This window comes from Lutra lutra, chromosome 17 (genome assembly GCF_902655055.1).
Source record: "Lutra lutra chromosome 17, mLutLut1.2, whole genome shotgun sequence".
Taxonomy (NCBI): domain Eukaryota; kingdom Metazoa; phylum Chordata; class Mammalia; order Carnivora; family Mustelidae; genus Lutra; species Lutra lutra.
The window spans coordinates 48,003,844-48,027,435 of record NC_062294.1 but is presented as its reverse complement, the minus strand read 5'-3'; the positions used below and the strand labels follow the sequence as shown (position 1 = coordinate 48,027,435).

The 23,592-nt window shown below is 55.3% G+C and overlaps 2 protein-coding genes across 5 annotated transcripts in view; one reads left to right on the top strand and one right to left on the bottom strand.

Annotated features, from left to right (window-relative positions):
- Window positions 1–1,646: 1,646 nt before the first annotated feature.
- Window positions 1,647–7,490, top strand: ZNF574 (zinc finger protein 574). Of its 4 annotated transcripts, none has more exons than XM_047711327.1 (2): window positions 1,647–1,919; window positions 4,536–7,490. In XM_047711327.1, exon 2 carries the CDS (start codon window positions 4,556–4,558, stop codon window positions 7,244–7,246), a length of 2,691 nt encoding a protein of 896 aa, XP_047567283.1. In that variant the 5' UTR covers window positions 1,647–1,919; window positions 4,536–4,555; the 3' UTR covers window positions 7,247–7,490. The 4 variants fall into 4 exon arrangements, with proteins under 4 accessions (XP_047567283.1, XP_047567282.1, XP_047567285.1 ...); XM_047711326.1 differs by lacking the exon at window positions 1,647–1,919 and adding an exon at window positions 1,931–2,079; XM_047711329.1 differs by lacking the exon at window positions 1,647–1,919 and adding an exon at window positions 1,932–2,075.
- A 4,715-nt stretch (window positions 7,491–12,205) lies between these two features.
- POU2F2 (POU class 2 homeobox 2) overlaps window positions 12,206–23,592 on the bottom strand; it is a 36,868-nt gene continuing 25,481 nt past the window's right edge. The window contains 10 exon segments of the mRNA XM_047709948.1: window positions 12,206–16,753; window positions 17,007–17,080; window positions 17,219–17,420; window positions 18,614–18,680; window positions 19,919–20,095; window positions 20,175–20,323; window positions 20,413–20,554; window positions 20,839–20,952; window positions 22,678–22,769; window positions 22,863–22,968. Of these exon segments, the coding sequence (XP_047565904.1) occupies window positions 16,422–16,753; window positions 17,007–17,080; window positions 17,219–17,420; window positions 18,614–18,680; window positions 19,919–20,095; window positions 20,175–20,323; window positions 20,413–20,554; window positions 20,839–20,952; window positions 22,678–22,769; window positions 22,863–22,968 (1,455 nt within the window). The 3' untranslated portion in view covers window positions 12,206–16,421.

The following is a 23,592-nucleotide window of genomic DNA, read 5'->3' as shown; positions in this document are numbered from 1 at the left end:
CCTGACATGCCATGCTGGACACTTGGGTTTTCAGGTGGAAAAGGGGGCTTCAGCAGGAGTGAGAACATGCCCAAGTGCATGGAGCCTATCAAAGGCTGCGTCTAGCTTCCAGGTCCTCTGGCTCCCGCCTCAGTTGATTCCACTGAGGGCAAACCCAGATTGCCAGCTTTAGAGCTCATGCATTTCCACCAAGTTCTTTTCTCTACTTCTTGCATTCATCCATTCAACACGCCATGAGGGGTAGGACATCCACCAGTCAGGGAGCAGAGCCTGGGGGCCAAGAGCATAGACCCTGGAGTCAACTCCTGGGTTGGAACCCTGGCTCTGTCTCCTCCTGAAGATGGGCAAGCTACTTAACTTCTCTTTACAAAGTCTCTTTGTAAAGTGAGAACAGTAACTCCTCCCTTGTAGGATTGTTGAGGTGATTCAACTGTTATAGCGTACAAAGCACTAAGCACAATGCTTGGCACATTATAACACATTCAGGACACGTTAGCTATTGTTACCAGGCTCCTGGAGGTCCTAATAAAAATAATTCCCAACAGCGTTTACTCTGTGCCTTACAACCATGACACGGGCTATTAATCCTCATTTCACAGATGAGGAAACTGAGGCACAGGGGAGTTAACTTGTCCAAGACATTAGCTAGGAAGTGGCCGGGTCAGGATTTCAATCCAGACAGCCTAGTTCAATTACACTGGCTTGGTGTTAGGGATTTTAATATAGTGGGAAGTTAGAGGACACCCAGTGAGAAACCAATTGAAGGACACAGCAAAGGTGACGACCGAAGAGTCAGGCCTAGGTCCTACTCTGTATGTGGGGACCCTCAGCAGCTTTTAGCTTCAGGAAGGTAAATAACCAACTCCCCTGAGACTCAGTTTACTCATTTGAGAAATGGTGGGACGTGGGACGGCTAGTTAGAACAAGTGAATCTCTTGCATCTCCCCAGTCCCTGCGTTCAGAGGGTAGCTCTGGAAACGTAACTACGCTTGCCAACGTCCTGAAGAGCAGATAAGTAAGGATGGGCAGGGCCCCGTGGACACAGGCAAACTCCACCGTCCGAGTCGCCCTGGGTCAGCTTAGAAGGCAGGCACCTTGGAAGGCAGCAGAGCAGATTTCCAACTGCTACAGAACTCCTGCAGGTTCTCACCCTAGTTGTCCTTCAGGTCTTCTACCCACCCCCCCATACTCCCCGTTCTTCCAGTGCAGCTGTCCTTGCTTTTTCTTTATCCCCTCCATTTCCCATTTCCTCCTTTCTTTAGGTTTTCGTTTCCTCAGATCCCCGCGCTTTTTGCTTTCCCTTTGACATTTCTCCTTCCCCCTTCCTCAAGAGTCCCTCGGTTTTTCTCCCCTTCCTTCTTGCTACCTTCGTTCCTCTTTCTAATAAAGGGGTCTGGAGCCTCAGTTTCCCTCTTTACTCCCTCTATGTGCTTGGTGCTGCTGTTTCCCCTCCCCGCTTCGCGCTGACAGGGGCTTCACTTTCTCGCTTCGCTCCTCGGGAGTTCCTGCGCACCGTGCCCCCGCCCCCACCCTCTGGGTATCGTGTGCCTCAGTTTCTCCAACTTCCCCCCTCGAACCAACGCGACTGCCACCCGGCGTCCCCAAGATGGCGCCTGCAGCCTCGCTCCGCCGCCTGACGTCACCGCGCTGCCCTCCCTCCTTCAGGCGTCAGGCAGAGTCCAGGAGCAGCTGGAGGAGGAGCATCCTCCATGGGGCTTGAGGGGGCGGACACTATCAACCTGGGGGCTGGCCAGTGTGGGGACTTCGCCGGAGGATTGGTTGGGCGCTGCGGCCGATCCCGACGCTCCACACTATTGGCCCAAGAGTCAGAGACGTGTGCGTTGATTGGTCGAACGGCCGGAGCCAGACGGACGCTGATTGGGCGCGTTCGGCCATTCCTGGAGCGGCCGAGAAGGAAGGTAGGCGGGGCGTTGCTGAGGGCGTTTGGGGGCCAGAGAGAGGCTGCGGAGCAGACGAGAGGCGACGGCGGGAGCTAGAGAGGGCGCAGCGCTAGGGTGGCCGCGCGCGGGGAGCGGCGGCCCGGACCTGGGCCCGGGGCGTGCGAGACAGCAGAGGCGAGTGAGTGCGGGCGGGCGCGCTGTAGGCCGACCCGGCTCCCCCACACCTTTCCCCGCTCCCGGCCTCCCCCGCTCCCAGCCTCCCCACGCCACCCCGCCTGCGCACTGAGGGCCGGAGGGGGCGCGCTCCGGGCGGGGAGGGCGGAGCGGCACTAACGGCCCGCGGGGCGCGCGGGCGGCCGGGCGGGGGCCGGGCCGGCGCGGCGGGTGGGGAAGGGGGTAGAGTCGTGTGTGCTGGGCTGAGTGAGGAGGGGCGGGGCCCCGGGCCGGGGGCTGGGAGAGACCCGGGTGGGAAGGGAGGCGTTAGAGCTGCTCCCGGGGAGAGGCTCCAAGGCTCCAGGGGGTATTGGGGCCAAAGCCTGGTGGTGGGGCCGTCTAGGACCGAAGCGCGGTGGACAGTTAGAGGGGGTTCGAGTGTCCGGGGAGGGGGGTTAGGGCGTGAGAAAAGAGGTAATTAAGTTAACGTAAAGACATAAACCTAGTTATGCCTGGAAGGAATTCGACCAGTGAGAGGGGCTTGGTGTGAAAAGATATTAGCAAATGAATATCCCTGGAGGGAGGATTTGGAGCTGAGACAGAGGTCGGGGTATTGAGAATGGGGTTACATTATGTGAAGAGTTCGGGGGCGGGGGGCGGGTACCGTCGGAATGGGTTGAGAGAAGTGTCTGTGCAAAGGGTTATGTGAAAAGGGTGTCTGGGTGTCCCTAGGATAGGTTGGGTAGAGGTAATGTTTTTGAAAAGTAGAGGGAATTAGGTCAAGGTGAAGAGTGGGAATTGGTGTCCCTGGAGGTTAGGGTCATGGAGAGGTCTCTGTGCTAAGTGGGGGAAGGTCTTGGTATTGCTGGAATGAGAATGAACTGTTAGTCTGACAAGAAGTTGGGGGTCTGGGTACCCCCCAGGGTAATAAACTGATGAGAGGGGTCTGGGTGTCCTTTGTCTAGCTTGGGGGCGGGGTGGAGGGGTTCAGCATAAGAAGGTAGGGTCTGGGTATTACTAAAGGGAATTAGGGGGGTGGGGGGTGGTATGTGTGAAACTTTAAGCTTTTGTGAAGGGTCATCTGGATGTCCCTGGATTGGGCTGTAGCATGTGCTGGGATTTTTTTTTTTGCAAAGGAGAGAGACTAAGTTGTTATAAAGGGGGTCTGAGCATCCCTGGAATAGGTTCGAGCAGGGTTGGGTCTTTTTGCAAAGAAGAGGGGTTTATGATGATAGGAAGAGGGGATCTGGGCATCCCAGAATGGGCCAGGGTGGGAAAGGGTCTTTTTGCAAAGAAGAAAAGCTTAGGTATTTTAATAACGTGAAAGGGGATCAGGATGTTTTTGGCATGGGTTAGGCACATGGATTTGTAAAGAAGGGTTTACGTTGTTTTGAAGACCATATCTCGGCATCCCTGAAATGGGTTAGACTGAGTCATTTTGTAAAGAAGAGTGGCGAGGTTGATATGAAGAAGCACCTGGGGCATCCCTGTAGTGGTTGGGGTAGAAGAGGAGATCTGGGTACCCGGGGGGGGGGGGTTAGAATTGTAGGTGAGGTCTCAATGTAAAGAAGAAGTAATTAACGTGTAGAGTGTCTGAGACATGAGTTGGGTTGACAGGTGGAATATAGGTGTGAAGAAAGGGTTAGGGTTTTGTGAAGTGGGGCTGGGTATTCTGGATGGGATAGTTAGGTCTGTGGGAGGGGGCTTTGATTTGTAGAGAGGTGTAAGTACTTTGAAGAGGGATTTGGGTATCATGGGGAAGTGGTCAAGGAGGGAAAAGTGTAGGTATAGTGATGGCTTAGGCCAACATGAGACAGACAAGTTGGTTGACGGGTGACTTTGATGTGAGGGATCTGGGGACCAGAGGAAGAGGCAGTATATAAACAGGCATACATAAAGGAGAGGGGTTGCGCCATGTGAGGGTGCGGAAAGTGGCGGGGCCTTGGGGCAGTTTGAGTTGTCAGGTGGAAAAAGATGTCAGGAACCTGGGGGAGGGGACAGAGGAGGAGCAAGGCTGGGAGAAGTGGCAGTGGTTAGGGCCCCTGAGGACTGCCCCAAGCACCGGGAAGCAGGAATGGGATAGTGAGTTGGTAAGGAGAGGAATTCAGCGGAAGGAGCTCAAGTGCAGAGGACACAGTTTCTTGTGTGATGCACGTGGCTGTGGACCCGCTGAGAGGCTGGGAGGTGAGGGTGGGACAGGTTACAAGGATCTGGTGGGTGGAATTTGAGGCACTTTGATTCAGAGGTGAGATTTGGGTAGATTCCGGGAAGGGACTGCTGGGAAGGTTCTGTGCTTGGTAGTCTTGGGTGTTCTGGAGAGGAAGGGAGGGGGGTGGGAGTGGGAAATGGAAGCAAGAAGTTAGAGGGTAAAATACAGACAAGGTCGTGGTGGGGAGTGCTAAAGGGAAAGAATTGTCCCTGAGAAGGACCGAGGAAACAGCAGTTGAGCTGGGCTTTGTCCCCACCTCTTTCTTCTCACAGCCCAGGGCCTTGCTGCCACCATGACCGAGGAATCTGAGGAGACAGTCCTGTACATCGAGCACCGCTATGTCTGTTCCGAGTGCAACCAGTTGTATGGGTCCCTGGAGGAGGTGCTCGTGCACCAGAACTCCCATGTGCCCCAGCAGCACTTCGAGCTGGTGGGCGTGGCTGACCCCGGAGTCACAGTGGCAGCAGAGGCAGCTTCGGGCACAGGCCTCTACCAGACCTTGATGCAAGAGAGCCAGTACCAGTGCCTGGAGTGTGGGCAGCTGCTGATGTCCCCCAGCCAGCTCCTGGAGCACCAGGAGCTGCACCTGAAGATGATGGCTCCCCCAGAGGCAGTGCCGGCAGAGCCGCCGCCCAAGGCCCCCACGCTGAGCTCCAGTACCATCCACTATGAGTGTGTGGATTGCAAGGCTCTCTTCGCCAGCCAGGAGCTCTGGCTGAACCACCGGCAGACGCACCTCCGGGGCACTCCCACCAAGCCTCCGGCCCCAGTGGTCCTAGGGTCCCCCGTGGTCCTGGGGCCCCCTGTGGGCCAGGCCCGTGTGGCTGTGGAGCACTCCTACCGCAAGGCAGAGGAGGGTGGGGAAGGGGCAGCTATCCCTTCTGCTGCCGCTGCCACCACTGAGGTGGTCACTGAGGTGGAGCTCCTCCTCTACAAGTGCTCGGAGTGCTCCCAGCTCTTCCAGCTTCCAGCCGACTTCCTGGAGCACCAGGCCACCCACTTCCCTGTCCCACTCCCCGAGTCAGAGGAGCCTGCTATGCAGCCGGAGACCCTGACTCCGTCACCTGAAGAGGTGCCTGTGTCCCAGCCCGATGCCCTGCCGTCCTCTGACCACAGTTACGAGTTGCGCAACGGTGAAGCCATTGGGCGGGATCGCCGGGGGCGCAAGGTCCGGAGGAACAACAGCGGAGAGCCAGGCGGGACAGCCACCCAGGAGCTCTTCTGCTCTGCGTGTGACCAGCTCTTTCTCTCTCCTCACCAGCTACAGCAGCATCTGCGGAGTCACCGGGAGGGTGTCTTTAAGTGCCCTCTGTGCAGTCGTGTCTTCCCCAGCCCTTCCAGTCTAGACCAGCACCTCGGAGACCACAGCAGTGAGTCTCACTTCCTGTGTGTGGACTGTGGCCTGGCCTTTGGCACAGAGGCCCTGCTCCTGGCCCACCGGCGAGCCCATACCCCGAATCCTCTGCACTCGTGTCCGTGTGGAAAGACCTTCGTCAACCTCACCAAGTTCCTGTATCACCGGCGTACACATGGGGCGGGGGGCGTCCCTTTGCCTACCACCCCAGTCCCCCCGGAGGAGCCCGTCATTGGGTTCCCCGAGCCAGCCCCGGCAGAGACTGGAGAGTCCGAGGCACCAGAGCCTCCCGCGACCGAAGAGAGCTCAGAAGGGCCGACTGCCCCAGGCACCTACCGCTGCCTCCTGTGCAGCCGGGAGTTCGGCAAGGCCTTGCAGTTGACCCGGCACCAGCGTTTCGTGCATCGGCTGGAGCGGCGTCACAAGTGTGGCATCTGTGGCAAGATGTTTAAGAAGAAGTCTCACGTGCGTAACCACCTGCGCACGCACACCGGCGAGCGGCCCTTCCCCTGTCCGGACTGCTCCAAGCCATTCAACTCGCCTGCCAACCTGGCCCGCCACCGGCTCACGCACACAGGGGAGCGGCCCTACCGGTGCGGGGACTGTGGCAAGGCCTTCACGCAGAGCTCCACGCTGCGGCAGCATCGCCTGGTGCACGCCCAGCACTTCCCCTACCGCTGCCAGGAGTGCGGGGTGCGCTTTCATCGCCCCTACCGCCTGCTTATGCACCGCTACCACCACACGGGCGAGTACCCCTATAAGTGTCGTGAGTGCCCCCGCTCCTTCCTGCTGCGCCGGCTGCTGGAGGTGCACCAGCTCGTGGCCCATGCTGGGCGCCAGCCCCACCGCTGCCCATCCTGTGGGGCTGCCTTCCCTTCCTCCCTGCGGCTCCGTGAGCACCGCTGCGCCGCTGCAGCGGCCCAGGCCCCCCGGCGCTTCGAGTGCGGCACCTGTGGCAAGAAAGTGGGCTCGGCAGCCCGGTTGCAGGCGCACGAGGCAGCCCATGCAGCTGCTGGGCCGGGCGAGGTCCTGGCTAAGGAGCCCCCTGCCCCCCGGGTCCCCCGGGCCACTCGCACACCGGTCACCTCCCCGACCACCCTGGGGGGTGCGGCCCCCGCAGCTCCCACAGCCCCTGCCCGACGCCGGGGCCTGGAGTGTAGCGAGTGTAAGAAGCTGTTCAGCACAGAGACCTCGCTGCAGGTGCACCGGCGCATCCACACAGGTGAGCGGCCATACCCGTGTCCGGACTGCGGCAAGGCCTTCCGCCAGAGTACCCACCTGAAGGACCACCGGCGCCTGCACACAGGCGAGCGGCCCTTTGCCTGCGAAGTGTGCGGCAAGGCCTTCGCCATCTCCATGCGCTTGGCAGAACATCGCCGCATTCACACAGGGGAGCGGCCCTACTCCTGCCCTGACTGTGGCAAGAGCTACCGCTCCTTCTCCAACCTCTGGAAGCACCGCAAGACCCACCAGCAGCAGCATCAGGCAGCCGTGCGGCAGCAGCTGGCTGAGGCCGAGGCCGCCGTCGGTCTGGCCGTCATGGAGACTGCCGTGGAGGCGCTGCCCTTGGTGGAGGCCATTGAGATCTACCCTCTGGCTGAGGCTGAGGGGGTCCAGATCAGTGGCTGACCCTGCCCCCCCTTCCCTCTTCAGCAGCACCAGGCCCTGTTGCCGAAGAACCTCCTCCAGCTTCCCTTTAAGTCTCTGTAGATACTGTGCCCCTTCCTCCACCTTTCCTAACCGCCATGTAAGTTCTGTAACTGGATTTATTCTCTTTTCCAAGGGGGTCGCTCTGGGGTCCTTGATATGCATAAAAGGTGCCCCACCCCACCCCCACCTTCCACCTGTTAGTGCTGGTGGCCCCAAGATGAAACAGTCAATAAAGACTGAATTGGACATTTTATGTGTTTTTGTCTGGCCCAGCAGTGTGGGGTGGAATTTGGGAGCTTTGTCGACATCCAGAACTGTCTGGCTAGGAGGAGGAGGAGTTTAGTAGACATTTACTGAATTGAAGAGGCCCAGGGCTGGGCTCAAGAGATCGGGACTTCACCCTGGTGCGGCATGGGAAGTAGTGTGGCTGTCTAGCCACTAGAGGTCCCCATAGCCCCAAGGAAAAACCCGAAGCTGTTTCAGTCGGCTGCAAGAACAAGTTCTCACCACTTCTGCCCCCAGCTCCTGGCCTGATGTGAGCCATCTCCCCCAAGGCCATCTCGTTTTCTCACTGTGGATCCCGGAGGGCAAATGTAGGTCTGGGAAAGGTGTGATCTCCAGGGCAGTAGAAGAGGGTGGTTCCTGGGACCATACCCAATGGTGGGGTTGGAAAAGATTCTGGGGGGAGGCAGCCTCATAAGGAGAGCTACCTTGACACCCGCCTGGAACTGAATTCTGACTTAGCCAACAGACGGGGAGAGGGCTGGTTGGAGTGGTATTTGCCTAGTTTGTCTCAAGAACTTTCCTAGGTTTTTATAACAGTCATCAGAGTCATCTGTGAAGAAAACATCTTGCAGAACAGGAATCTGAAGAGGGAAGCAGGCTGGTGATTTGCCCATGGTCATTCAACCCACATGGGACAGAGCTTGAATTGAAGCCTAGTTTGATCTGGTTTAATCTCCCATATGCTTCCCCTGCAGCCTGCTGCCTTCTACATACGTCGGGGAGGACAGTCGAGAAGATGGCGACTGGAGGGAATGCTCAGTTGCTCTGCTTGCGTTGTCTCTAAGGGCCTCGGCCCCAGAAAAGAGTCCTCACCAAGGTTACTCCCCACTCCAGTCTTTTTTTTTTTTTTTTTAAAGATTTTATTTATTTATTTGACAGAGAGAGATCACAGCAGACAGAGGCAGGCAGAGAGAGAGATGGGGACGCAGGCTCCCTGCTGAGCAGAGAGCCCGATGCGGGACTCGACCCCAGGATCCTGAGATCATGACCTGAGCTGAAGGCAGCGGCTTAACCCACTGAGCCACCCAGGTGTCCCCACTCCAGTCTCTTTGATGGAGAAAATTCGTATTTGGAACCCTGATAACTGAGAGGTGAAAGGAAGCTGTTTGTATTGAAACCAGGGAAAGGGAGGCCTGAGAACTGCCCACTCAGACTCTGTTACTCTCGGCCCTGTCACTAGTCCTGGAGCCTCGGGGCCCCGGGCTCGGAGACATACACTGGTTTCTCCTTATGTCAGGTGAAAAGTGAGGGCTCAAAAGAGGGGAGATTTACCCAGGCCACAGACTATAAAAGCCAAGTCTCCTAACCTGTAACAGAAACTTTACTACATAAGCCTTATTATTAAAACAAGTCACCTGTTTGATAACCTGACTGCACTCTGGGGCGCCTGGGTGACTCCGTGGGTTAAGCCTCTGCCTTTGGCTCAGGTCATGATCTCAGGGTCCTGGGATCGAGCCCCGCATCAGGCTCTCTGCTCAGTGGAGAGCCTGCTTCCCCCACTCTCTCTGCCTGCCTCTCTGCCTACTTGGGATCTGTCAAGTAAGTAAAATCTTTAAAAAAAAAAAAAAAAGATAACCTGATTGCCCTCGTTAAGAGCAGTTACCTGTTGAGCAGTTGTTCTCCAACAGAGTGTGTGAAGCATGGACACCAGCTTTCAATGACCTCATACCCTGCAGAAAGGCCTCAGGCCACCTCAGCCCTGCATGCCAGATCCCCTTTGGTCCCCAAGCAGAGTCATTCTCAAACTGCCTGTTCCCAAGAAGAGCAGCAACGTCCTGAAAGTCCTATCAAGTAAGTGCTTAGAACAATTGGAGGGTCTGTCCCTGCCAATCCAGACAGGTTGAATCAAGAAAAGGGACGAGGATAGGGGGAGGGGGAACGCTGAGGGTGCTGGTTGACTCCCAGATTCAGAAGAGAAGAACGGCTCTCTTCCTCAACTCTTCAAAAAGAGGTTCCTTTTTAGAGCCTCTAATGAAAACTTCAGACTCACCCTGAAAGAAAAGCTGACATGTGCAAACGCTGCTGAACAAGACTCATTGTTCACCATCACCCCGCTGAAACTTGATGGTCCTCAGTTGAACCACTGTCCTAAAAAAAGATGGCACAAATCAAGCCCTTATTGGATGCTGGGGTTTGGACAGCAAAAGGCTCTTGAACTTTTTTTTTAAAGATTTTATTTATTTGACACAGAGAGAGAGATCATAAGTAGGCAGAAAGGCAGGCAGAGAGAGAGGGGGAAGCAGGCTCCCTGCTGAGCAGAGAGAGCAGAGAGCTGGATGTGGGGCTCCATCCCAGGACCCTGAGACCGTGACCTGAGCTGAAGGCAGAGGCTTAACCCCCTGAGCCACCCAGGTGCCCCTGAACTTTAATGCTTGTTAGGCCAATTCCCCCAGAGATTCAGATCCAGCAAACATGTCCAGATGAGATCCAGGAATCTGCATTTTTTTTTTTTTTTTTTTTTAAGAGAGAGAATCCCAAGCAGGTTCCATACCCAGTGCAGAGCCTGACTTGAGGCTCAGTCCCACGACCCTGAGATCATGACCTGAGCCGAAATCAAGAGTTGGATGCTTAACTGACTTGAGGCACCCAGGTGCCCCCAGAAATCTGCATTTAAACACCAATTCTGGGGCACCAGCTGTTTCAGTCAGTAGAGCGTGCAACTCTTGATCTTGGCATTGTGAGTTTAAGCCCCATGTCGAGTGTAGAGATTACTTAAAAATAAAACATTTAAAAATAAATAGGGGAGACTGGGGTCATGGGATTGAGCCCCAGGTGAAGTTCCAGGCTGGGTGTGGAACCTGCTTAAGATTGTCTCTGCCTCTCTCCCCACTGCCAATCAATAAACAAACACCAATTCTGATGCAGGTGACTTGCTGACCCCTCTAAGGAGCCTTGCAGTGCCTATTTCTAGTTGGATATGGGAGCTGCGTAAGGAGAAGAAAGGTGACAAGGAGACATGATGCCAGTGAGAAAATCTAGCTGTTGACACCATTTCTGATTTTCAGCTGTGAGGTCTTGGGGATCAGCCCATGGCCTGGCCTGTAAAGCGACTGTTCTTGTCAAATGACCTAATCAAGCTGGGCACAAAAATTTGAATGAGTGTTAATGTCACTCTGAGAAAGAGTGTACCTTGTACCACCAGACAACTTCAAAGTCAACTGTTTTTCAAGGGTCTTGTTAGTCCTCTGGGCATGGAAGTGGGGAAGGACTCACTGGCTTCCTGGCTTTCCCATAGTTCTCATTTACTGAAGGCAGTGTTGCTAGAGATCTGTCCTAAGCACTTACCTTGTCATCTCCTTTAATTCTTCAACCCCATAGGGTTGGTATTGCCCATATGTTGCAGATGAGGACTTTGAAGGTCAGCTATCAAAAGTCACACAGCTATAAAATGGCAGAACTGAGATGTGAATTCAGAATTTTGAATTCATCCTAAATTCTGAGACTTGGTTCTGATGGGTGAAAATATGGCTCAGGCCTCACTTCTGAACATATACTGTTTGAACAGAAGCAAAGTCAGCCCCCTCTGCAGCACACACGTACCCACCACCCTTACCAGAACAGAGAGGAGACCACAGGAGAGCAGGCAGCATTTCTCTCTGTACAGTTTTTACTTTTTTATTTTTTGATGTTGTTCAGATGAATGACACACTCAAGTTACAAAAATGGGGCCTTAAAAGAAGCACATTGTACAATGAACAAGCAGATTGGAGTTAAGAACACTGAAAACGCTAACCCGCTACCACGAGAAGAGACAGGGAGGGGTACAGGATGGGCAGAGAGGGGCTACCAACACAGGGGTCAGACAGAACTGAAAGTGGGGCTAACTTGCTGAGAACAGATGAAAGGCAGGTCTCCTCCAGGCCTACTCAAAATTTCCAGACACCATTTCATGGTCTCCCTTGCCCTCTACTTGCCACCTCCTCCCTCCCCATTCCAACCTGGTCATCTAAATGAATGGGTGGGAGACACCCACCCCAGAAAGGGCTGAGCCACTGAGATCTTTACAAGGTGGGTGCTCATCTTGCCCTAGCACAGGCTTGGATTTGGGAGGTGACAGTGGCAGCAGTGGGACGGGAAGCCAGAAAGGAGCTAGCAGAGAGGAGTTGATCCAAGATCAGGCCCCTGCTTTTCCCCCAAAGACTCCTTGCCCCTTTCCCACCCCACCAGGATCCAAAGGCCCTCTCTACAAGTGCAGAGAAGCCCCAGTCACCCTGCAGATATGTAAATAAATAAATACTGAGCCCCTGGACTTGGAGGACAGGCTGGGGGAGGGGCAGCAGGGATAGAGGAGAGGAAAGGGAGGCAGAAGGGAGGGGTCACAGACATAGTAAATAGTTGTCTCCGTCCCAGCAACACTTCTCTCTAGATTTTTCTCTCCTTTTTGTGTTTGTTTAACAAGGAGCTAACATTTCAAGGACAAATACTTAAAAATATACATTATTTTTTTCTTCTTTTCGCCTTTGTCATCGTCATCTTGCTTTGGAGACTGCTGAGGTCAAAGTTCAAACCGCACTAAGGAACTGCGGCTTGGAGTTTTTGTGTATTTTTTTTAATTTTTCTTTTTTAATTTTTTTCACTTTTTTTCCAACGTATAAAAAGGTAGCGGAGTTGTCTGTGGGTTTTTTTTTTTTTTTTAAATGGTTAAATCTTTGGTTTGTTTTTTTTTTTTTCTCTTGGAGGCCTTTATCTCTCTCACTTGCCTTTCCCACTTGGAGGCCAGTGGGGGCCCGCGTGTCTCAGTCTTGCTCAGTCGGTCTCACTCTCTCTCTCACTCAGTTCCCCCTACCCTGGGCTAAAGGGAGAGAGAGGCACCCTGGGATTTGGGTGGGCAAGGAAATTAGTCAGGTCATCACCTAAGAGGCTAATCCCTTAGCCTGTCTTCCCAGGGTGCAGGGCTTGGAGACCCTCTCTTGGGCTTCCCCAGGGAGGAGATGTGCTGGGGGGGGGACAGAAAAAGACTCATATCCTTCCCTCCCCTCCTGATCATAGCCCCAACTTTTATAGGGCTTGGGTTCCCCATCTCCACCCAACCCTACTTATACCCCCACCCCTCCCTCCCAATTCCAACCCCCACCCTCCCAGAAGAGAACAGAGAGATGTTTCAGTTACTGGCATTTTTTTTTTTTTTTTTTTTTTGGCACAAAAGGCCCACCATTAGGGTAGACCCATTCTCTGTCCCTCCCTCAAGTAGGAGGTCAGTGTTGGGGAGAAGAGAATTTCAGAAGGCTCCCCCTTCCTCCAATCCACTCATCTTCCTCTCTTTCTAGCCCAGGCCGCTGGCCCCCCACCTCAGACATCTCACCTAGCCCAGAGCCTAGCTTGGGGTCTCCCTCCCCATCTCCCACATAAAGTCCCCCAGCCCCCCAACTCTCTCGCTCACACACAGACACACGGACACAGGCTCTATACAGACCACAAAATAAAAACGATGAGATAGTTTTGTTTCCCGGAGTCGAGACAGGGGGTACTGGAGTGGAAGGGGCAGAGCGGGGTGGGGGGCATGAATTCCCCCATCACTTTCCCAACCCTGGCTCCCTCCAGCCCCCCAGCCCCTTGCCCTGGCTGGCCCCCAGCCAACGATATTTGGTTTCCTTTTTTTTAACATTAAAGTTCTATGAGGTATTTGGTGCCTTATCTCGAGTCCTCGGGGGAGGGGGGCCCAGGGGGGAGACCTGGGGCACACATGCCCCTCCCTCCCTCCCACCCCCTTCCCAATATTTGGTTTCACAGCTGTAGTTAAAGCTTGGGATTTGGTTATTTTTCCCCTCCCAGGAATTTTCTTTTTTTTTCTTGTTTTTCTTTTCCCAGTTATGGGGGTTGGATGGGGAGGGTCCCTCCCCACCCCCGGCTGGACGGGGGTCCCTCCACCAATGTCAGGGCATTGGCCCCATCCCTGCCCCTGCTTCCTCCTCTCCTCTCTGCCCCACTCCCCCCACACCAGGGGGTGCGGGGTGTGGAGTGGCCCAACTTGATGGGGAGGAAGCAGGATGAAGTGGGTGGTGGTGAATCCTGGATTTTCTTTCCTTTTTTTCTTCTTTTTTCCTTTTTTTTTTTTTGTTTTTTTCTTTTGTTGTTTTTTTTTGTGGGGTTTTTTGGTGGGTTTTTTTGTTTGTTTGTTTTTTTGTTTTTTGTGGGTTTTTTTGTTTTTTTTTTGTTTTTTGTTTTTTGTTTTTTTTTTGGTCTAGAATCATAGTTTTTGAGTCATCTCCACCATGCCTTCCATGCTGCCTGTCTTCTCGGAGGGGTATTTGGTCGTAATTCCTTTCATTTTGCTCTGCTCAAATGTCCTTCCTATCTGTTCAGGAGCCCTTGGCCCCCTCTCCACCCTTGGGCTGGGGCCCAGGCCCTCTCACCAGTCCCTTCTCTTCAGGAAATAAACATGGACAAACTCAGAGGTAGGGTAAGGGCAGGGAGTCGGTTCAGCGGAGATGCTTACATTCCGGCAAGGATGGGTCGACAGCATGCCAGGCCCCATCGGTGCCAGGGCGGGAGGGGCAGCCGCTCCACTGCTGCCCAGACAAGGCACCCCGAGACCCCCAAAACAGCCGAGTCTCTGCTGTCTCCGTGGCCCAGCCCAACAGTTTCATTTCCCGGGTGGGAGAAAGGAGACAAGAAAGAAAGAACGCTGAGGCCTCGGGGGGTCCAGGGTGGCAGCCGCCTCTCCTTGGAGTGTCCAGTGGCACCGCTGGGGCTCGGGGCTCTGGGCTCCCCGCTGCTCCACCCAGTGGGGTCCAGGCCTCTGATTTCAATGGCTCGCGTCCTTCACAGCAACACTTTGGTTTGAGGAGAGACACAGAAAGACGGGAGACTGAGAGGGGCGAGAGAAGAGTGAAGGATGATGGGGAGAGAGAAGCAGAGAGAGAACGGACTGAAGAGAACAGAAAAAGAAATCAGAGGAGGAATCAAACCACCCGAAAGTTTGTTCGTTTTCCTTTGTCCATTCTTTTTGCTTGCTTATTCCTTGTTTCGTTCTTTTTTTTTTTTTTTAAAGCTTTTTCAATGGATTGGGGGGCAGGGAGCTTGGGGCTCTTCACCCCTGTCCCTGACCCCCCCCTCCCAGCCCTGCCCGCCCGCTTCCATCTGCCCTGGCTGAGGGACAGGCCCAGCCCCAGCCTCCCCCTCCGGCTTTCCCGAAGACGACGTCCATGAGGTATTTGTGAAGAGAAAGAAGCGTCTGTCCTTCCATCCGCCTTGGGGACCAAGGGCCTGGACCACTGGCGCAGGGGCTTGGCTCCACCTCGCGGCTCCTTCTTATTCTTGAAAAGTCCTCGTCTTCTTTCCCTTAAATATATATATATCTATAAATTCTTTTTTTCCCTAGTTTTAATTTATTGTTTGTTTGGTTTTTTTGTTTTTTGTGTTTTGTTTTTGGTTCAAAACTTTGTTGGCCTCCACATAGCAGGAGGGCAAAGTGGCTCCCAGTGGCGTCTCTCCTCTGTCCGTTGAGACGGGTCCGGGGCTGGGTAAACATGGGGTCCAGCCAAGACTTGAGGGAGGTCTCGTGGGAGTGGTGGCCACCACAGCGCCCTCTCGGATGGGGACCACAGGTCATGGCACTGTCCCCGCCACATGGACCCTGATGGGGATGCCACCTTGAGGAACCCCACCACTGGGGTGCGTGCGTGTATACATGTGTGGGGTGGGGGGGAAGAGGCATCTGCCAGTATCAGAGGGGCACAGGGTGGGAAGAGCGAGGTGAGTTCTCTTTTTGGTTTCTGGTCAATGTCAAAGAACGTGAAGGATCCCACGGATAGGCACTGGAATATGAATTTTTTTTTTTTTTTCAGGGAAACTGACAGACGAGGATGGGAAAAGAGACAACTCAAATGCCCTCACCTCATCCCTCTTGCCCGAAACGTCCACCTTCCCCTGGGCTGGGGCGGTGGGTGGATTCCAGAGCAGAGGACAGTGATGGGGTTGAGGGGGGCACATGTGAGAGCTAGAACTTCGCAAAACAGCCTAGCCCACCCTTCAAAGGGAAAAGGGGGAGATACGAGGGGTGAAAAGTCATCCCAGGCCTGCCCCTGCGCTCTCCCCTGGCTGGGGGAGGGAGGAGGTTAAAGCGAGACCCCCTGCCCAGGTGGGGAGAGCTGGGGGCCAAGGGAGAGGGGGACACATGGTAGGGACACATTCTGTTGAGCGCAACGCTAAAAATTCTGTACATCCTTTGGATGAAGCTACTGAATATTTGGTGTAAGGTTGTTCAGGCCCCTTCTCTTTCACCTTCTGGAAAAGAACATTTGGCGGGTGGCTCTGAGCCCAACCCGTTGGCCCCAGGCTGTGCCCTGTCTTCGCTGGCCCAGGGCTGGGGGCTGGGGCTGGAGGCTGGCACATTCTCTTTTGCCTTCTCTGGCCCCCACCGAGGGAGGCAAGGTTGGGGGTTGGCCCCCCAGCCAGGGGCTTGGGGAGAGGTCCGCCCTGCCGAGGCTTCTCTGCCCCTGGCTGGGGTTCTTATTTGGTGTCGTAGCGGTGAGGGTGAGCACACTGAGGTCTGGCTCGCAACTGGTTTTTGGTTTGGTTTTGTGGGGGATTTTTTTTGTTTTTGGTTTTGGTTTGCTTTTCACCTCTGGTTCCTTTGGGGCAGCTGGTTTCTGTTGCGATTATTTTTGGTTTCTTTTCTTGGTTGGTTTCTTTCATTTTCTTTCTTTCCTTCTTTCTTCCTTTTGTTTTGTTTTTTGTTTGTTTGTTTTTTTGGTTAGTTGGGTTTTTTTTTTTTTGTTTTTTGTTTTTTGTTTTTTTGGTCTTTCCTCCCTTGTCACTCCAGCTCCAAGGACCCTCTGCGCCACCACCGCGGACCTCCTCGCCCTCTTCCCAGGCGGGGGGACTGAGGTGGGGATCAGAGGAGTAGGAGGGGAGGCAAGGTGGGCCCTCACTCGGGCTTGGACCCTGCCTCGGGCCCCCCAGGGCCTCCAGGGGTCTGTGCTGCCGCCTCGCTGCAAGTGGAGGACGAGGATGAGGACGAGGAGGAGGATGAGGAGAGGCCCGGAGACTTGCTGGAGATGGAGGCCGCGACGGCTGCAGCGGCTGCAGAGACCAGGCCCACGCCAGGCGGGGCGCTGAGCAGGGGCAGCCCAGCGTGGTTCAAGAAGAGCGGCGAGGTCACCAGGCCGGGGCTCCCCGGGGCCGCGCCAGCCGCCCCCAGCACCAGGTTCCCGCTGCCGTCAAGGCTGGTAAGGGGCAGGGTTCCACCAGAGGCCAGGGCTGGTGGGGAGAGAGAGAGGCTGGGCTGGGGCGCCTTCCAGCATCCTTCCCACGGTGCCCCCTGTCTTCCCATCTGCCCCACTGACCCCCATCAGCACCCCTCACACCATCCCCAAAGGTGAGATGGGTATGAAGAGGCGAGCGATGCAGTGAGCGGGGACAGGATGGCATGGCTGGAGCAGCAATGGGGGGAGGCTCGAGGCCCCAGGGGGCCAGGCTGGTGGCGATGGGAGTGACATGAGGCAGAACGCACCTTGGATAGTGGCCAAAGGGTTGTTGCTCATGAGGGCTGGACTCAGCCCGGAGCTCAACCCCACCATTGTGCTTCTGCAAGAGGCAAAGCAGAGGCGTTAGCAGGGGCAGACACCCACCAGCGGCAGAACTGGGACGCAGCTCCCACCCCGGGAAGCAGCAGCCACCCTGCTTCTCTCCCCACAGCCTCCCAAACTGCAGCTGTCCACTTACCCCGTGCTGGGGTTCAGGCCCGACAAGCCGATAGCCGAGTGGCTGCCTTGAGGGCTGGGATTTGTGCTGTTGGTGGTGGCCGGGGGTGGGGGAGTGACAGAGGGGATGGAATTGAGGGGGGGCGCGGCCCCGCCCCCGCCCCCACCCCCTCCGGCTGTCCGGCTGGGGTGGAGCGTCCCCACAGCTGAGGATAAGGTAGTAACTGCCAGAGAGAGACAGAGAGACGGAGACTTCAGCTTCCACTCGTTGTCCACCGGGGAACCCGGGGTCCACCCCTGCTCGCCTTGCCGCCTAGCGCGCGCCCTGCAGCATCATCCCCCCCACCCACCCGAGGAACAAATTTAGGCCTCCCGCCCGCTCTTCCCACAGCCGCGGTGACAGCGATCACAATAATCGCAGTGTGAGCAGCCGTCACCCACCGAGCCGAGCCCCGTGCCCGGGAGCGCTCACCCGGCGCGAACCCACCCCACTCAGAGCCTTGGTGTCGGGCGCCCAGAGGGCTACGCCCTGGGGCTCCCTCTAGGGGCCAGGCCGGGAGTTGCAGCTGTGCGCCCCAAGGTGGACCGGGCTCGGAGCCGGCTCGGGCCACATTGCCAGACAGCCAAGGGCCGCAATTTCCGAGCTGTCCGTCCCATCTGTACCCTTGTGAGAATGCCTTCACCTCTCTGGCCTTCAGTTCCCTAACTTGGAAAATGCGGTTAATAACAGGACCGACTTCATAAAATGGGTGTGACGATGATTTTTTTTTTCTTTTTTTAGTTTATTTAAGTAATCACCACGCTCAGTGTAGTGCTCGAACTCACAACTCTAAGATCTGGAGCTGCATACTCCACGGACTGAGCCAGCCGGCTCCAGTTTTATTATTCTTATGTATATATTCTTATAAATACTTATATATATTATTCTCATATACACAAGCCCCGTCCCAGGAAGGGAGCAAGGAGGGCTTTGGGTACAAAAGAGTATGTGTGTGTGTGTGTGTGTGTGTGTGTGTGTGTGTGTGTCTGTATGCAGACATACACTCTTGTATGTACAGATTCATGTATATAGCTTCTGTATGTAGTATACATTCACAATAATTTTATAAAACCTGAGGCTCAGAGAGGTAAAGTCACTTCTGGAGCTCACACAGTTTATAAAAGGCAGGAACAGACCTGAGGACATCAACTTTTAGCAAAGCCCATGCTTTTCTCATAGGAAATCGCAGAGCAGAGGAGAGCCGAGCTGCTCTGGCAGGGAGGGGTGAAGCTGCCCTCTCCCCTCCGTGCCCCCTGCCTCCCTCATCCCCAGGCTCAACCTTGAGGCCCACAGACACCCAGAGCCACTAGAGAACCCCAGGCCTGCACTGGGTCTTCCCAATGCCCCCTCATGGGGAGGGTTCTTGCCTGCCCTGACCTGTTGTGCTCAGACTGCTGGAAGCTTGGGACAATGGCAAGGTCCCGGCGCTCCCCTGGGGTGTGACCTGGGGAGAGACGAAAGAAGGCATGGTGAGGCCACTGTTTCCCAGCAGCCCCCATGATGCTCCCTGTGGGGAAGACCCCCATTCATCTGCCCTCAGGCTGAGGGGAGAAGGGGCTTTGGGCACAATGCTATGCTTATATTATGCTAGGTTCTTTCCATCGTATCTAACTTAACATTTACCCAACGTGATCCTGAGCCACAGGCAGGAAGAAATCATTCCCAGTTAAGAGTGTTCCCCCATGTTTCCTCTGACACCATCCAGCTGCAAGTCTAAAGCGTGTGTGTGTGGGGGGGGCAACTGTTATGATCATAAGGGGTGTCTCTGCATCAGAGTGTTGGGGTGTCCTACTGCTTGATTTTCTGGGACCACCCACCAGCCTCCTTCTTGGCCTCCCTGCCTCCAGTCTTGTCCTTCTATCATCTCCAATAGCCTCATTCTTAATGTGACCCTGTCCCTTCCCAGCTCAAAAGTCCACCTTAGCCCCTCACTGCCCGTGGTTCACATTCAAGCTCCTCAGCATGTTACTTGAGAGTCTGGCCCCTGCCCAGCCCCTACCCTCACACTCATTCATATACATTCCTGCTCCAACCACATTAAATTGTGCTGGAGTTCCTCCAGTTGGGGTCAGCACACTCTGGCTTCTAGGCCTTTGTGCACAGCAGTCTTCAAGTGGCTGGCGGCCTCCCCCTCGTCCTTTAGAACTCAGCTCAGGTGGATCTTCTTCCTCCATACCAAGGGGGCGGGGGGCTCCTCTCTGTCACGTCACAGCCCCTTTCCACATAAGATGCAATAAAAAGGTGTCCCAGTGTGTCTGATCCTGAGTGGGTCTGTGTGCAGCTATGAGCCTGAATGTACACCCAGGGACAAAATGCTGTCCCTGCCTGTGTCTGTGTGTGTGGCTGTGAACCTGTGTGTGGAGGGAGGGGTACCTCCATCCCTTAACCTGGGATCCCTCCCTGTGTGGCCATGCCCTGTGAGAACTGGGCTCTGTTTTTTGGCTCTGATGGTGTGTGTCTGTGGATGCTTGTATGCCCCACATAAGACCACAGTTTCCTGAAAACTGTCCCTGGGTGACTGTGCTCTATCCATGTGACAGTCTGTCCCTAAAAGTCAGTCTCCCTGCCCCTGTGCCAGGCACTGAGAACAAGCAGGTAGACTGTGCTTCACAGAGGCGCCTGCCCAGGGGCCGGGTGTTGCCAGAGCTCTATGCCCCCCACCCCTAGGGGGGCTCCTTGTACCAGATGGGGGCTGTAGCTGGCCGGTTTCCCCGGGCTGGGCAACATGGGGGCTGCACTGCAGGGGTTGATGCGTTTTTCCTTCTGGCGCCGGTTGCAGAACCAGACGCGGATCACTTCCTTCTCCATGTGCAGCTGCTCTGCAATCAGCAGGATCTCCTCTGAGGTAGGCTTCTGGTTCTGCAGGCAGAGGGCTGGTGAACCCCAGGTCCACCCCGACCCCCCACCCCAATCCTCAGGACCGCACAGAAGGCCTCACCGCTAGAAAACTCTTCTCTAAGGCGAAGCGGACGTTTGTCTCGATGCTGGTCCTCTTCTTGCGTCTCCGGCCGGGGAGCCCGTCGAAGCCCAGGCTGGGGCTGCTCAGCTGGTTGGGGCTGGGCAGGCTTGAGTCCACAGACATAGTCTCTGTGCCCGGGCGGAAACAGGGGCATGAGAGGGCGCCTCCTGGGTCCAGCACCCACCGTGCGCCCTGGGAGCCCCCAACCCAGTCCCACCTGCGTCGTTGAGCCACTTCTCCAGAAGGGGCTTGAGTTTGCACATGTTCTTGAAGCTCAGGTTGAGGGCCTCGAAACGGGAGATGGTCGTCTGGCTAAAGTCGTTGCCGTAGAGCTTGCCCATGGCCAGGCCCACGTCACCCTGGCCGAGTGAGATGGGAACCGGGCGGTGGTCAGGGCCCGGCCTGCGGGTTAGGGCTCACCCGCTGCACAGGCTGGCCACACCCCTGCCCCGCCCACCAGCCTGCTGCGGCATCGCCCCTCCCTACGACCTGACCACGCCTACTGCCCAAGCGTCAGGGAGAGCAAGCCCGCCTCCAGCCCACCACCTGGCCAGGCTGCTTCAGACTCACGCCCACCGCCCCGCCCCGCCCCGCACCCCCCTCACCCCCCCCCCCCCCCCCCCGCTGCCCGGTGGCTCCAGACCTGTGTGAAGCCCAGCTTGATGCGGCGTTGCTTGAAGGTGCGGGCGAACTGCTCCAGCTCCTCCAGGTCACTGGGCTCCTCGGGGTGAGATGGTGGCTCCAAGCATTTGGGGGGCTGCGGGTGCGAGAGGTGCGGGTCGGGCAGCGTGGGGCGGGTCACGGCCTGGTAGGGTGGGCAGGGGTGGGTGGGGTGCAGGACCGAGGACCAGGATGGGGCTCAGCGATGGCTGCACAGTTCCCCCTCCCTCCTTCCCTCCTTCCCTCCCTGCCGTCCCGCCTCTTCCTGCAGGCTCTCTTCTACTGGTCCCCAGGAGGCTGGTGCGCACTCACTGTCAATCCCCACCGAGGAGACACTCTGCTACTACGTAGGGACCTCTCGCTGCCCCAACGCGCTCTCAGCACATTCCCTCCCAGCATGCAAACTCCCAGAAGGAGTAGCCAGTTCCTTTCAACCGACTGCTTTTTCCCTGGAGCTGGGGGCCATGGTTTTATCTTTCTCTCAGGCGGGGATTCAACGACTGGCTCTGTTACCGAATTGCCAGGTAACTCGGGCAAGTTTCTTAATCTCCCTGGGCCTCTGCAGAATGGAAACAATCATGGCTGCTCTGCCGACCCCATGGGGTTGAGGGATGGGAGAATCCCCTTAAAAGTTGCAAATAATGGGCGCCTGGGTGGCTCAGTGGGTTAAAGCCTCTGCCTTCGGCTCAGGTCATGATCCCGGGGTCTTGGGATCAAGCCCCGCATCTGGCTCTCTGCTCAGCAGGGAGCCTGCTTCCTCCTCTCTCTCTCTCTGCCTGCCTCTCTGCCTACTTGTGATCTCTGTCTGTCAAATAAATAAATAAAATCTTTAAAAAGAAAAAAGTTGCAAATAAAGTGAAAGTATTTTAAAAAGTAGATGGGGAGGGTGACTGGGGGATTTACAAAGAAGCAACAACTCTCTCTGGATTGCTTCATTTCCCTAAAAATATCTACAACAGGCGTTAAGTGCAACCATGTTGGTCATACAAGCCCTCCATCCATTATCCAAACGCTGGAGCCAGATGTGTTTTGGAACCCAGAAATTTTACAGATTTTAGAAAGCCTACACAGGGCACATATAAATAATGTGACCCCCCCCCCTCACCATCATGGTCAAGGCATCGCCCCATCACTGAACACATTAACAGCTCTTAGCAAAGCACACATCACACAGGAGGGAGAAAGGGAAGTCAGACTCCCTGCTGTAGGTCAAGATGGGTTTTGCAGCCAGATGACTTCTGGTCTCACATTACAAAAACAACTTGGTTTTCCAAGCATTTTGGGTTTCAGAATTCAGCCCAGCCCTGTATTATCTCTAAACTTTTGGGGTTTTCTGAAATAGTTCACATTTTTTGAAAGTTCATATTAAAAAAAAAAAGTGGCTAGAAGGGAACACTAAAATCCGTAAAATCCGTAAATAATGAAAGATTATTATTAAAGCCTAGAACCCAGTCAGCACACTGAAAGAAAGGCCAGGCCACAATCTATAGGTTTTTTTTGTGTGCTTATGCAGGTGTGCATTTTGGGGTAGCGGGGGTCAGATCAAAATCTTTCATCAGATTCTCAAAGGAGTCTATGTGTCTGAAAGGGTTAAGAGCTGCTGGCATGGCTGATTCCCCTCCTTCTATAGAGGAAGAAGCTGACCCAGACACGGAGCACGGCCTAAGGTCCCACAGCAAAAAAGTGGCAGAGCAGGGCTGGTCCCCAGGTCTTCTGACTCCTGTCCTAGCTTCTGTGGTCATGAGAAGGGTCGAAGGGAGAGGAGACCCTCACCCTCCCACCCCCATTCACCCAGCCTGGCACACTCGGTGGACATTCTCACCTGTGTGGGCAGCCCGGCCCGGGGCTGGGAGGTTAGAAGAGCTCCCTGGGTTTGCTGAGGTAGCTGGAAGAGATTTGGCGTCGGTAGCAGGCCTGGGGAGACAAGGGGATTGCACAGGGTGAGGGGGGAGGGAGAGTTCTGTGGAAGCATCCTGGGGAGGGGAGGCCTTTGGGGTGGGGCCTTACCTGGCTGACTCTGCTGGGCCTGTGGCAGCAGGAACTGAGCAGGTGGCTGGAGGTGGTGGCCGGGGACAAGCACCAGCTGCTGAAGCTGGAGGAGCTGCTGTATGTCCTGGCAGGGAGGGGGATGGACAGAAAGACAGCCTGAGTCCTGGCCCAGCTCCCTCTGCATTGCTTGAACCCTGAGAGACTCCACAGAGTGGGCAGGGAGGGACAGAGCACTGGCTCTGAATGGTGTCCCATAGTGTCCCGGAGCTAAGCGCCCCCAGGAGGCTTCTCCCAACCCAGTGCTACCAGAGCATCCTATCTGGGCCATCCCAGAAGGGCTCGCTCTTGATTTACCTGCTCTTTCTTAAAGAAATATTTGCCTTGTCTTACATTCCTGCAGAACAAATAGTATCGTTTAAAAATGTAAATCAGACCAAGTCTTCCTTTCTCTTAAAACACTCGAGGCAAACGATACCAAGTCTGGAATTAGCTTTAAAATACTCCAGCACAGTAAATTGGTTCAACCACTTTGGAAAACTCTTTGGCACTGTTATGGTTTGAATTGTGTCCGCCCCTCAAAAATTATGTAGGAATCCTCACCGCCCCCACCGGAACCCCAGAGGGTGACCTTATTTGGAGACAGGGTCCTAATCCAATATGATGGGTGTCCATTTAGTAAGGGGGAATTTGGACACAGAGACAGACATGTACAGAGGGGAGGCACTGTGAAGAGAAAGCAGAGAGAAGA

Bases quoted from the DNA above. Each gene is read 5' to 3' on its own strand.
- ZNF574 (XM_047711327.1), top strand. From the start codon at position 4,556: ATGACCGAGGAATCTGAGGAGACAGTCCTGTACATCGAGCACCGCTAT.